The sequence below is a fragment of the Dermochelys coriacea genome, chromosome 3 (assembly GCF_009764565.3).
Source record: "Dermochelys coriacea isolate rDerCor1 chromosome 3, rDerCor1.pri.v4, whole genome shotgun sequence".
NCBI lineage: Eukaryota > Metazoa > Chordata > Testudines > Dermochelyidae > Dermochelys > Dermochelys coriacea.
In genome coordinates this window covers 175,311,760-175,326,699 of record NC_050070.1, presented here as the reverse complement: position 1 = coordinate 175,326,699, position 14,940 = coordinate 175,311,760, and the positions used below count along the sequence as shown (strand labels likewise).

At 42.9% G+C, this 14,940-nt stretch overlaps 1 protein-coding gene across 1 annotated transcript in view; it reads left to right on the top strand.

Annotated features, from left to right (window-relative positions):
• Nucleotides 1-14,940, top strand: part of LRPPRC (leucine rich pentatricopeptide repeat containing) — a 159,579-nt gene that overhangs the window by 120,280 nt on the left and 24,359 nt on the right. Inside the window, exons 28-29 of the mRNA XM_038395576.2 lie at nt 7,022-7,164; nt 7,297-7,390. Coding sequence (XP_038251504.2) covers nt 7,022-7,164; nt 7,297-7,390 — 237 coding nt within the window. The remainder of the gene's footprint in view (nt 1-7,021; nt 7,165-7,296; nt 7,391-14,940) is intronic.

Sequence of the window (14,940 nt, the reverse complement as noted above, 5' to 3'; positions counted from 1 at the left end):
TTTTAGAACCCTTGGACATTTCAACCAGTCCAGGAGTCACAATCAAGGAGATCGTACTCTGTTGTTTCGGCGTGTAGAGCTCTCCCACCACCTTGTTCGGTGCAGAAACCTCGAGTTGGTACCGAGCCTAGCACCAAACCCCAGGACCTGGTACCGCGGGATCCTTCCGGGCCGAGGGAGAAGAACAAGGCCCTGTATGCATGCAGGCATCTTCATCTTCCTCACCTGATGAGACTGTAGCAGGGACATCGGTTGCGCCCTTTGAGGATGATTACAGGGCTCACCAAGAGCTCCTCAGAAGTGTTGCTCAAAGCCTGGGGGTTCAGGCAAAGGAAATATCTGAATCCTCTCACACCTTGGTGGACATCTTGACCTCTTCTGATTCGTCACGAGTGGCGTTTCCCCTGAACGATGCCCTTCTAGAACCTATTAAGGCTCACTGGCAGACTCCAGCCTTGCTATAACTCTCCTCAAAGAGGATGGAGAAAAAGTACTTTGTTCCTACAAAAGGGTTTGAATTTTTATATACCCATCCTCTGCCAGGGTTGCTAGGGGTGTCAATGGTCAACAGATGGAAGAGACCAGGACAGCAAGGACTTCCCCTGCGCCCCCAAGCCAAAAATGCCAAAAAGTTGGTTCTCTTTGGCAGGAAGGTATATCCTACCAGGGGAGGCGGGCCCCAACTCCAGATCGCCAACCAACAGATGCTTCTGAGCTGCTGTGACTTCAACTCTTGGGGCACGATGTCCAGATTCAAAGAGTTGTTGCCACAGGCGTCTTGGGTCAAATTCTCAGCTCTAGTCAAGGAAGGGAGAGCGGTGGCAAAAGCATCCCTTCAGGCAGCCTTGGACGTAGCAGACTCTGCTGCTCAAATCATGGCTTCCACTGTGGTCATGAGAAGAAGCACATGGCCTCAGGCCTCCTCTACGAGGTCCAGCAGAGTATCCACGACCTCCCTTTCGAGGACACATTGCTCTTTTCAGAGCAAATAGATTCAAAACTCCACAGCTTGAATGATTCTAGGGCAGTGGCGGGCAATCTGCAGCCCATGGCCTGCCAGCTGATTACCCTGACGGGCCGCATGTGGCCCACAGGTTGCCCACCACAGCTCTAGGGCCACTCTAAAATCCCTTGGGTTGCACATCCCGGCTTCTATAAGGAAGCATTCTAAGCCCCAGCCATGGCCCTGTTTCTACCAGCCTCAGTCAAGGTAGGACTACAGTAAGAGGCAGGGCTGTCAGAAGAGGCCTCATCCCCAGTCCTCGTCAGCCCCAGGTCTGGCCATGCCAGACAACTGTCTGGGTCTAAACAAACCTTTTGAGGGTACATTTGAGTATGGCATACCAGGCCAATGTCTGGATTCACCTTCCCCAATTAACGTGGACCAGTTATTACACTTATGTCAAACATGGGCCATACCACCTCATACAGCGGGTGCTACACACAAGAGGACTGGGATACACCCTGCAATTCAGTTCTTCCCCTGCTCCTTCCCCCCGCTCCGCCCCCCGGGACCCTTCTCACAAGCAACTTCTAATCAAGGAGGTGCAAACACTTCTGCAAGTGGGAGCAGTAGAGCAGGTTCCTCCGGAGTTAGGGGGCAGGGGTTCTTCTACTGCTGTTGCCTAATCCCAAAGGCCAATGGTGGTCTGAGACCCATCCTGGACCTGTGAAACCTTAACAAATTTAATGAAGAAGCTGAAGTTCTGCATAGTCTCCTTGGCCTCCATTGTCCCCTCCCGGGTTCCAGGGGAATGGTATGCCATCCTTGCCTTGAAGGACGCTTACTTTCATATCTCAATCTCCCAAGGTCACAAGAAATTCCTCTTGATTCATTGTGAACCAGGTACACTACCAGTTTACCCTGCTCCCATTCAGCCTGTCAGCAGCCCCTTGGATATTTACAAAGTGCATGGCAGTTGTCGCAGACTTCTTGAGGAAGCAAAGGGAATAGATTTACCCTTACCTCAATGACTGGCTGATCAATGGTTGGATCCTGGGTCCCCCATTTGAACCCTTGGCAACGTGCTCTCTTCTCTACTTTTCCTGGAAGATGGCCTTTCTGGTGGCTATTACTTCGTCTAGAAGGGCCTCAGAGAATAGGGCCCTTACTTCAAAACCTCTTTACACAGTATTTTTCAAGGACAAGGTCCAGCTGTGCCCTCGCACAACCTTCCTCACAAAGGTGGTTTCATAATTCCATAGTAACCAGGGCATTTTCCTGCCAATCTTCTGTCCGAAATCACATGCCAATAGCCAGGAACAGACTTCACTCACTAAATGTCAGACATGCGCTTGCCTTCTAATAGAAAGGACTAAATCATTTTGGAAAATTATTCAACTGTTTGTGGTGGTGGCAGACAGGATGAAAGGTCTTCCAGTATCAGCCCAGAGAATCTCATCGTGGATCACTTCTTGTATCCACACATGCTACGACCTAGTGAATGTCCCTGCCCTGGCCCTCATGGCACATTCCACAAGAGCACAAGCATCTTCAGTTGTGTTCCTGGCACAGGTCTCAATCCAGGACATCTGTAGAGCGGCAACACTTGTTTGGTTCACGCTTTTGCATCGCACTATGCCATCATTCAGCAGGCTAGAGACAATGCTGGATTTGGCAGAGCTGTGCTACAATCTGCTCGTTAATGAACTCCAAACCCTTCTCCTACATCTGCTTGGGAGTCATTTACATTGGAATAGACATGAGCAAGCACTTGAAAAAGAAAAATGGTTACTAACCTTCCGTAATAGTTGTTCTTTGAGATGTGTTTCTCATGTCCATTCCAAACCCCTTCTCTCCCCCCCCCCCACCTCTCTGTCAGAGTTAGCTGGCAAGAAGGAACTGAGGGGGCGGTAGGGCCCTATGTACTGGCTCTATGAAGACGCGACTCCAGGAAGCACCAGAGCTAACCTGAAAGATACCACTGAGGGAAAACTTTCCAGTGGCAGTGCACATGCCATATGCACACCTATGTTGGAATGGACATGAGCAAAACATCTCAAAGAACAACAGTTATGGAAGGTTAGTAACTTTTTTTCTGGGATTAGTTCCATCTTGTATCTAACAACACTGCTGCTGTTGTGAGGAAAAGGTTATACTTATAGTTGCAGAAATCCTTCTGTTCAAGGTAAATTTTGCTTTCCACAATTCCTGGGAAATAGTTTTCCCATCATTTTGTTCTAGTCCTTAGCACTCCTTTGGAAGGTTGTTGAATGCATGGGCATTCCTAGCACTTTGGGGTCCTAGTCCAGTAAATGGAGCGTGCACACCAATTGTAGCCTGTTCATTTCGTACCTCAAAAGTGCCGAAGCCATAGGGCCACAAAGTTGCTGCAGGCAAGATGTTAAAATCCTGCACCAGTTGGCATCTTAGGCATCTGAAAACTATTCACAAAAGTCCCTGGGGGCATTGGGGAAAAAATATACAAGTTTCATCTGAGGCATATTTGTTAAGAAAGTTTCTGTTCCTCTGCAGAGTCATCATCAGTTTATAAAGTTCTTGTTTTATTGGGGGAGGAGGGCAAGACTTTAAATGCTGCCTATTTTTCTACTTTTACAATAACTAAGCTCTTATCATTCCCCCCTCCCCCCCATTTCTGTGATTTACTAATCACTACTTCCCATTAGTGGTGAATGAGGGGAGAAGCTGCTAACAAAGAAATTATCAGGTAAGAAATTTCTCATTCTGTTAACAGCTTCTCACCTCATTCAACCTACCCTAGTAGTCTGGTAAATGATCAGAATACAAATTGATGTTTTCTCTAAGGGGAGAGGTATAACTGTCTTAAGGTATAACTGTCTTAAGGTTAATTAATATATTAATGCTAATAATTGGTTGCTGGAGTGTTTCTAAAGCTTTGGAAAAACTCTTCTTGTGGCCTAAGATGAAGAGCAGGGCTTAGTTCTGGACCCTCTGGCAACAACATTGGACTGCCTCCAAATTACATAGGTAGGGGGCACTAACTTGTTAGTGATGAATGAGGAGAGAAGCTGCTAGCAGAAAATTATAAGGTAGGAAATTCCTCAATCATTCAGTTCCATCACGGCCCACCTTTCAGCAATCTACATAGGTTCCACCTGTTCAGTCTTGTTCAGTCTTCTCACATCCCACGGCATCTAGATTCCTGAAAGGATTATTGCATACTTGCCTACCTATCAATCCTCCTATAACTTTCTTTCAAGCCACTTTCAGAATGGCGCTTACACTATCTTACCCTCAAGGTGGGTTGTCTTAGTCATCATCACATAGGCTATAAGGGTCAGATATCTACAAGCTCTAACTCTCTCCCTCGTCATACGATATTCCCCAGAGATAAGGTGGTGTTGAGACTTTATCTGAAGTTTATTCCAAAAGTGGTCTTGAAATTTCTTTGAACCAGTGCATCAGTTTATTCCTGTTCTTCCCTAAACCGTGTTCTGTTCCAGAGAAGAAAAACTCCACACACTGAATTTTCAGGAGCCTTATTATACTACATTAATAGTTCGAAGGGTTTTAGTCTGTCATCTTGGGTATGTCTACACTACCCGCCAGATCGACAGGTAGTTAGTGATGGATCTATCGGGGATCAATTTATCGCGTCTAGTGTAGACGAGATAAATCGATCCCCGATCGCTCTGCCGTCGACTCCTGTACTCCACTGCAGCGAGAGGCAGAAGCGGAGTCAACAGGGGAGCAGCAGTAGTCGACCCCACGCTGTGAGGACGCGAGGTAAATCGACCTAAGATGCGTCGACTTCAGCTACGCTATTCTCATAGCTGAAGTTGCGTATCTTAGGTCGATCTCCCCCCTTCCCCTCAATGTAGACCAGGCCCTTGTCTCTTCATGGCTATCTTTGGTACTTCGAAGGGGTAAGCCCTCTCCTCTCCTTTGAGAGGATATTAAAACAGATCATGCCGTGCATATCGGTCTGCTACCAAATGGCTGATGTATCTTTCTTTCCACATGTTAAGGCTTACTCCACTAGAGCGCAAGCTACGGCCACTCTGCTTTAGGAACGTACCCATATCTGGAAACTGTAGCCTCTTGACTTTCTCTAAGTATTATGCCCTTGATCTAATTGAAAGGTCAGATGCCAATTTCAGAAGAGCAATATTGCAATCATTGTGGCATTAAAGCAAGACTCCTCAGTCCCACCTTCCAGATTGGACACTAATCAGTCACCTAGAGTGAGATCCACACTGACCCATACTCAAAAAAGAACATTATGTACCCTACAATAACTGAGGTTCTTTGAGATGTTGTCAGTGTGGATTCCATGACCCTCTCTCCATCCCCACTTTTCAGAGTCCTCCACATCTAGGATTCTGCATTAGCTAGGGAACTGTGGCTTCTGTGCTATTTTATGCCCTCGCCGGGGGCAAACCGTATGACAGGACTTTCACAGCACAGGCACAACCCAACATACTGCTATACCGGTTTCCCACACTTGAGGCACATGCGTACCTAAAGTGGGATTCACATGCTGCTGACAGCACCTTGAAGAACCACAGTTCATATATGGATAATTAACTTTGTTTTGTTTTTTTTAACGAGGGATTTAGAAGAAAGGGATTTTTTTCCATTTGAAAGCATGTGCTAACATTTTTGTACAGTCATTCACTGTCCCGAATGAGAGCAATTGCACAGGACTGTAAGTTGGGTAGAAAATTTTGGATTTGTTCCTTTTTGAAAATTTGAACCTCTGAGAATTGCTTTGGGTCTTACAGTCTTCTTAAAGAGCTCTTAATTTACTGACTAGCAGCTTCCAAGCTTCTAAATTCCTTTGAGGCGACCTCAGCGAGACCTCAAGGAGTTTAGAAGTTCCTGTGAGAGAGTTTAAAAGTTATCTGAACAAAGTTGTTTTTTATGCATTGGAATCTGCACCAAATTTTAAATATAGCAAATTCTTCAGAGAAGTGTTTGTCAGATAGTCTTCAGAGAAATTATTAGCACCTCAGATTTTGCAGTGGGGATTAAAGGAAAAACATCAATGTAAAAATCACACTTTTATCAGAACATATTTTACATACTGTTGTTTCTTTTTGGTTTGCTTACTTTATGCACTTAAGAACTTTTTGTGTAGTCAGCTTGTGTTCCTGTGTATACTCACAGTTTTCAATATTTTCTGTTTGTTGCAACAATGAAAAGGAACATTTTTTAATATGGGGAAATGTGATTAAAAAGTTACAAAAACTGGTTCAGGTTCTCAGAAGCTCATGAAACACTTGCATTTATATCAACATAATTATCCAACCTTGGATGTGACATTTCCAGACAAATCTTTTAAGAGTTATTTTGGGAACTATATTCTGTAAACAAAAAAGAGCTGAATGTGGAAGTTCAAAAATTATTAGAAGTCAAGCCATTTTATGTCAATATTTGCATTAAAGAGAAATAGCAAGTTCTTGGTTCCTAACCTTTTGTCGCTTGTGAAGTTTCCCAGTGTTTCATGGCTAAAGTCTAAGGCCCTTGTTCTTCAAACCCTTAGGGCAGGTCTACACCATGTGGGGAAAGTCGATCTAAGCTACATAATTTGAGTTATGTTAGTAGCGTAACTCAAGTTGACATAGCTTAGATCTACTTACCACGGTGTCCACACTATGCTATGTCAACGGGAGGCGCTCTCTTGTCGACACCCCTTACTCTTCTCATTCCATTGGCGTACCGGAGTCAACGGGAGAGCAATCTGCAGTTGATTTAGCGGGTCTTCACTAGACCCGCTAAATCGACCCCTGATGGATCGATCGTCGCAGTGTCGATCCACCGGTAAGTGGAGACAAGTCTTTAACCACATTACAAACATGAAGTCAGTGAGACTACTTGCATGTGTAAAGTTAGGCATGCACATAAGCATCTTCACACACTGATGAGACAAATTAATTTATTATTTTTTTTAATGTGGGTGCTTATAAAAATAACAGAACTATCTTATATATTTAATTTTTGGTTTTGCTTACTTTTTCATTATACAGCTTTTCACTGAAAATGTAGGATTAGTATCTGGATATGTATTAGATGTGAAGACTGAATCTTGTTTTTCAGAGATCAGTAATGACTGGCAAAAAGCTGATGCAACTTGGACTAAAATGCAGGAAGAAAATGTTATTCCTCGTGAGAGAACTTTAAGGTTATTGGCTGATACTCTTAAGAACAATGGTCAAGAAGTACCATTTGATGTGCCTGAGGTAATTTGGGTTTAACTTTACATACAAGTGCAAAATGTTTGTTCCTTTTGTTTGAATCATACTTTTTTTTTTCATGTCTCTTCATCAAAAAACATGTATGTTTTTTATTAAACCATTTACTTTGTTTTAAAGATTTGGTATGAAGACCGCGTAGAATCAGCTCCTGTTTCAGAAAATAACCCTGAGAAGAAAGTGTTGATGCTCTGCAAGAAGGGCAGTGTCCAAGGTAAACTGAAAACTAAATTGAAAGGGCTCAAAAGAACAAGAAGAATCATTTGAGATCTGGAAAACATGCCTTACAGTCAGAGATGTAAACAGAGTCTATTTAGTTATCCAAGAGAAGGTTAAAAGGTTTGATCATGGTGTACAAGTACCTACTTGAGGAAGAGATTTGATAGTTGACAACTCTTCCATATAGCAGCAAAAAGCATAATGAGATGTACTGGTTTGAACCTGAATCTGGACAAATTCAGACTAGAAAATAAGGTGCAGGTTTTTAACATTGAGAGTAACTAGAAAAACTTTGGAATGTCCCAGGGACATTTTTGAATCTCCACCACTTAAGTCTGTAAATCAATTTGAGATGTCTTTTTAAAAGATACCTTATAGTTAGGTCCCTACCACATTCATGATCCAGTTGGGTCAATTTCATAGTTACAGTATTTTTAAAATCATAAATTTCATGATTTCATCTATTTGAACCTGAGATTTCACCGTGTTGTAACTGTAGGGGTCTTGACCCAAAAGGCGGGGTTGGGGGTGGTGGTGTTGCTAGGTTATTTTAGGGGGGTCACAATATTACCACCCTTACTTCTATGCTTCTACTGGTGGCAGCGCTGCCTTCTGAGCTGGGCAGCTGGAGAGCAGTGACTGCTGGCTGGGAGCCCAGGTCTGAAGGCAGTGCTGCTGCAGCAGCAGTAAAGAAGTAAGGATGGAATGGTATGGTATTGCCACCCTTACTTCTGCGCTGCTGTCTTCAGAGCTGGGACCTCTTCGGCCCAGCAGCCACCGCTCTCAGGCTGCCCAGCTCTGAAGGCAGCTGCGCAGAAGTAAGGGTGGCATGACATGGTATTGCTGCCCGTACTTCTGTGCTGCTGCTGGCGGGGCACTGCCTTCAGAGTTGGGTGCCTGGCCAGTAACCACCACTCTCCAGCCACCCAAGGGTGACAATATCTCAACCCCGCTACAATAACCTTGCTACTCTCCTAGGACTACTTTTGGGGTCAGAACCCCAGATTGAAAAACGCTGGTGAAGTCTCTATAGTCTAGGGTAAAAGTACACAAAAGACCAAATTTCATGGTCTGTGACAGGTTTTTCACAGCCGTGAATTTGGTAGGACCCTAGCTATAGTTCAAACAGTAACTGTGGCCTTAATGCAGAAGTTAATAGGTGAGATTCTTTGGCCTATGTTATGCTGGAGGTTGGACTAGATTATCACAATGATCCCTTTATGGCCTGAATTAAAACCAATGCATGATACAAAGTTAAGAAATCTCTTTTACTTTAAAGGTAGACAATATATAGGCAGTTTTTTGGCATTTTAGTTAATCTGAGGCTGAGCACTCTTCTTATCTGTATCCAACAATGAATTTTAGTTTATCAGTGCACACTGAAAATGGAGGTGCATTTTTGTTATAAAGCATTGTGGAAGGTAACGCATGCCGAGTGGTCATTTATACCCAGTCGTATTGGACTTCCACTTCCCTAGTTCTGCGGGCATTTCTTCTACAGCACTCATTACCTGGAACACATCATCATCATCATTATTATTTTTGTATTTACGTAAAGCTTCTAAATTCAGCATTCCCCTACGGTGCTCGTTGCTTTGCAGGATCAGGCACTTAAGGTAGGAATCAAACGTGAGTCTGCCACATCTCAAACATAAACGGCCTATCACTGGGCCTCAAAGTGGTCCAGAAGTTAGTTAAAAAGCGCTTCTAAAATATTATTAAACTTGTATCTTTTTTTTTAAAGCAAAATGTTAAAACAGAAATTACCTCCATCAAAGCAAAGATAGAGCCAGTAATGAAGATTCATAGACAATTTTTAAAGATGCTGGCAAGATGAAAATGTTTGCTAAAATAATTTCAGAATGCATTTTAACCTTACTCCTAGAGAAATGTCTTTTTGTGTAATCTCTGATATTTTTTCTCTGACTTTCTCTTAATATTTGGAAGATGTTTCAGTATGCTGGGAAGAAACATATTTCCTCTTATCACGTAAAAGAACTCTCTCCTTAGATGAGATTTTGTTAGCTGGAGTGGGAGTAAAATAAGGGAGACACACAGATTTCTCCCTCCTATCCCCATATATTAGTAGTGATATGTCATAGCATTTAAAAAAAATAATGCTTCGCCCCCTTCCTTCTATAGAGTACTGTCTTAAGGGTTAATTGTAGCCTTCTACAGAAGTACCTGACATGAGGGAGAGCCAAAAGAGCAGTCTCCCTCTCATAATGATCTGCAGGGAAGGAAATTCCTAGTCCCGTGGAGGGTTCTCTCTCCCCTCCCTTCCCCAACTGATCTTATACTTTGTTCTTTCCAGTATTGGTGCTGCCAATAGACAGGTATATTTCCCACCTATGCAAAAGCCCATTCTCTGCTGCAAAGCAGCATTAATTTATGCTTGGATAGCTGTTGCCATATGTGGAAAGGAGGAATGGAACTGAGTATAGTTTTTATTCCATTCCTGCCATTCCCTTCAGAGGCGTGTCTGAAGAATCCCAAGTAGTGGGGACAGTGAAACCAAACTGGACCTCTCCTTTTCATCCTCTTCAATGCTCTTCAGGGAAAACGTGCATGAAACAGGGTTGTCACTCATTAAGGCAGAGGGGTGATTGGGTCTTACCTTTTGAAGACCTTTTGCATTCATTCTTTTCTTTGCCTAAACACACATAACTAGTGATCATCTGAGACAGGGACTGATTAGAAAATCTAATTGATTGGGTTAAAGATGCCAGCTCCATTTAGTGTATAATTTGTTGGATGATTAAGTCCTACAAATATGTTCTCTTGGAGGTCTATGCCAGCATTAAACTGTGCAGGCTGGAACTGCGGACACCTACGCCTTTTCAGTGTCTCAGCAGTGGGACAGCATACACTATAATATGCCACAAAATTGTTTCGCTGTTACTGGAGAAACTGGTGTTAAAGCATCATCGAACTCCTGAACCCCTTATTAGGGGGGTTATGCATAAATCTGCATGTATTGTGTACACATATGTAAGCATATATCTTATATTTTGTATGCATATCACTTTAATGGTAATCTCTGTATTATGACAGATTCAAGAACATTCTTCAGAATGTTAATTTTCATACCAGTAAATTTGGGGGATGAAAAGGCAGGCTTGAAAATGGATATACCTTAAAAGGATCAGGTTCTGAAAACAGAACTAATTAATTTTTTCTTTGGAAAGTGTTGAGGACGAGGTAATATTGATTTAATGTCCTTGAATATCATAAATGATAGGATTGATGTGGGCAGGGAAACAAAATCATAAAAATTTTACACCTATTTATGAATATGGTTTGAATACCAAAGTAATTTCCTGAGGTAGGGTCATACTTCTAAGATTTAAAGTTCAAACAAACAAACAGAAAACTGCACCAATTTATTACTGATAGCCCTGACACTTTGAGACTGAATTTACTGATAGATTGGTATTGCACATCTTACTGTTGCATTCTGTAGTGATCCTGGTAGATGATCCAGACCTGCCAGATATTAAGAATGAAAATTGTGTAGAAAAATATTTTGCTGAAAATACTGTGAAATGTGCCGCGTGCATATGTGTTTAAAATCCTATAAAAATTCACTTGTCAACTTTATGTAAACAATGTAGTGTAATTTTGATATGAATACAATAGGATATTGTGAACAATTTCATATGAATGCAACTTTTTTATTAGAAGAAAGTGAACTTAATCAGTTTAGAATGTTAGTTATATAATTAGATTAATGCCTTGGCAGGGTGCTGTTTTAAAAATCCATTCTTTGAGGTTTTTAATTTATGAAAAACGAAATATTCATTTTACAGACTGGATTCTGCATTGTTATAAGTTGGCCTTTTGGGTAGTGTGTGCATGTGTCCAAGCAGTGGAAATAGCTGAACCAAATGTGACTGTGTTATGAGAATTGAGATTTTGTGTTGGCAAGTTGTCACATTTCTAACAGCTGTCTCTGCTTAAAGTGGTAATACAACGTATGATTTTTATGCCAGAAACTCTTTTGAATGCTAATATATTTGGGTAGTTTGAGTACAGCTTCTCACAAAAAGATGGCAGTTGGAGAAGTAGTAAACTGATAATCACTGTTCAGGGATATGGTCTCCATTTGAGAACCCTTTAGTCAGCTTAGACCTGCAACTCAAGTGGAGTTCATGTAAGATAATGCCAGTTTATTTTCAAAAGGTAAGCTGTGGAGGCAGTTATGAAATATTTTGCCATTTGGGAGGAAAAAAATAAAATATTATAGCAGGGATGGCCAAACTTACTAACCCTCCAAGCCACATACAACAATCTTCAGAAGTTAGAGAGCTGGGGTGCGCTTGACGGGGCTCAGGGCTTCAGCCCTGTGGCAGGGTGGTGGGGCTAGGCATGAGACCCCTCTCCCTACTGTGTGGAAACCTCTAGTTCCACCATCCTGTCACGGGACAGAAGCCCCAAGCTCCCATAAACAGTCTCGTAGGCAGAGAATGGGGGGGGGGGGGGTTGTCTGCGAGCCACACTTTAACTGTAAAAGAGCTGCATGCAGCTCATAAGCTGCAGTTTAGCCCTCCCTGTATTATCGAAACAAGAGTTCTGAGGGTAGGATACAAAGACTAGTTAAGATTTTTAGTACTGTGTTTAACTAACCATAACCTGTGGAAGGCTCATATGTGTAGCAGTAGTATTAAGGCTTACCATTTGTGGGCTTACAATTATTGGTAAATGATGTGGTCATGCTCTCATGAGTTGTCCTGGTATTCCAGTCACCAGATGGCATTGTTATACATACTGTATACATCCATGGATAACTGACATGCAAACACAGGGTTCTGCCGTTGACTTCAATGTAGGGTTGCCAACTTTCTACTTGCACAAAACTGGACACCCTTGCCCCATCCCTCCTCTGAGGCCTCACCCCCTACCCCACCCCTTCTCCAAGACCCCATCCCCACTCCCTCTGTTGCTCGCTCTCCCCACCCTCACTCACTCGCTCATTTTCACTGGGCTAGGTCAATTGGGGTGTGGGAGGTGATAATGGCTCTGGCTGGGAGTGCGGGCTCTAGGGTGGGGCCAGAAATGAGGAGTTCAGGGTACGGGAGGGGGCTCCAGGCTGAGGGTTGGGATGCAGGAGGGGGTGAGGGCTCCGGCTGGGGGTGTGGGCTATGGTGTGGGGCTGGGGATGAGGGATTTGGGGTGCAGGAGCGGGGCTCTGGGCTGGGGATGAGGGGTTCGGAGTGAGGGATGAGGGATTTGGGGTGCAAGCGGGTGCTCCAGGCTGGGACCCAGGGATTCGGAGGGGGGAGGGGGATCAGGGCTAGGGCAGGGGGTTGGGACACAGGAGGGGGGCAGGGGGGCAAGCTCCAGGCAGTGCTTACCTCAAGCAGCTCCTGGAAGCAGTGGCACATCCCCCCTCCAGCTCCTATGCAGCCGGGCCCTGCACGCTGCCCTGTCCACAGGCACTGCTCCTGCAGCTCCCATTGGCCGCGGCTTTTAGCCAATGGGAGCTACAAAGCAGGCGCTGGCAGCGTGCTGGAGCCCCCTGAGTGCCCTTATTGCTAGGAGATGGAGTGGGGACATTCTGCTGCTTCTGGGAGCTGTGCGGAGCCATGGCAGGTAGGAAGCCTGCCGTAGCCCCGCTGCAGCTCCTACCGGACTTTTAACAGCCCAGTCAGCAATGCTGACTCGAGCTGCTAGGGTCCCTTTTCGACCTGGTATTCCAGTAAAAAACCAGACACCGGGCAACCCAACTTCAATGGAGCCAGGAGTTTATCCGTAATATATTGATCTTACAGTGCATCTAACATCTCATTCAAAAGGTTTGGATTTCACAATAAAAGCAAGCATATTTGCATCATGTTCTTGAAATAATTTAGATTGAAGAAAAAGATTTAAACTTTCTTTTTTTTTTTTTACTCTGCTCACTTTAAATTTTTGTTTGGAATTTGAATAATTTGTACATTGTTTGCTCACATGATTAATCTTTAAAACTGCCAAACCTTAATTTTTGTGATGAGGAAAGTAGATCCTGGAGTGAGTGTTCGCATTTATGATTTGCCATAGAAATCTTGGGAAAGTGGGGAGCATTCTTTTAGTAGTTTCCTGTTCAGAACTTTACTATGCAAAAATCCACCTGCAGTGCCAGTTGGTTAAATAAAGGAGTTTGAACTTCCTTTGCCTTGAATTGAATAGCATAGGGAAAAGCACAGTTAAATGTTTTGTTTGCATTACAGTGACAGACATTTATAGTTAGCAACTGTACTGTAAACACCACCATTGTACTTGAAGTAGGGCAGAGGAAAAGTAGATACCTGTTCTGGTGTGTGCCAGAGCTGCTCGATGCAAGAATGTGCTCTTAAGTGTTTTCAGATACTAATCAAAGTTTCAGAGTAGCAGCCGTGTTAGTCTGTATTCGCAAAAAGAAAAGGAGTACCCGTGGCACCTTAGAGACTAACAAATTTATTAGAGCATAAGCTTTCGTGAGCTACAGCTCACTTCATCGGATGCATTTGGTGGAAAAAGCAGAGGAGAGATTTATATACACACACACAGAGAACATGAAACAATCATACAGTGTGTATGATAAACCCATTGTTTCATGTTCTCTGTGTGTGTGTATATAAATCTCTCCTCTGCTTTTTCCACCAAATGCATCCGATGAAGTGAGCTGTAGCTCATGAAAGCTTATGCTCTAATAAATTTGTTAGTCTCTAAGGTGCCACGGGTACTCCTTTTCTTTTTTTAATCAAAGTTTGTTGTACTTGTGTATTGAATGATTCTTTGTTATCACAAGTAAGCAACTTTATTTCATGGAATGATATTTACTGGTCTAGTAGTGATTTAGTCACTTTCACAGTTGAAAAACTTAGTGGAAATTTTTTTTTCCAATAAAGTTTTCAGTGAAGTGAACACCTTCTGTAAATGCTAGCAATTAAATTTGTTTGGCTCATAAGTGGGCAAGAGAATTCTGTAAATTGTCACAGGAAGCCAGCATGTCTGGCCAATTAGATTATTCTAAAATCCTACCACATGCTACTTGACTATTTTTTCCCCTCTCCTTTTATTTGAGTATTGGTCCAGAGAGCGGTGATATGATTAAGTATTTTAATTTCAGACTTTCGTCATAACACACACACAGTGGCTGTTTTAATTTTTATCATAGGATCTTCTTTTATATCTGTAAAAAGAAAAGGAGTATGAAGTGAGTTGTAGCTCACGAAAGCTTATGTTCAAATAAATTTGTTAGTCTCTAAGGTGCCACAAGTACTCCTTTTCTTTTTGCGAATACAGACTAACATGGCTGCTACTCTGAAACCTGTCATTTTATATCTGTGTTCATAGGCCTGTGCAACGTAAAGTGTCTGTGTATAGATATAAGATAATTATGCCGGAGTATTCTCACAATATACTACACATTCACAATTTTTGCATACTTCTTTAAATAGACACACATTCATGTTTATATGAATACATCTTTTTAAAAGTCCCAATATTTAGTCCTAGAGTATGTCTACACAGCAAAAATTGTGCACAGGCCAGTCTGCCTGAGCTAGCCTGAATCCAGCTAGC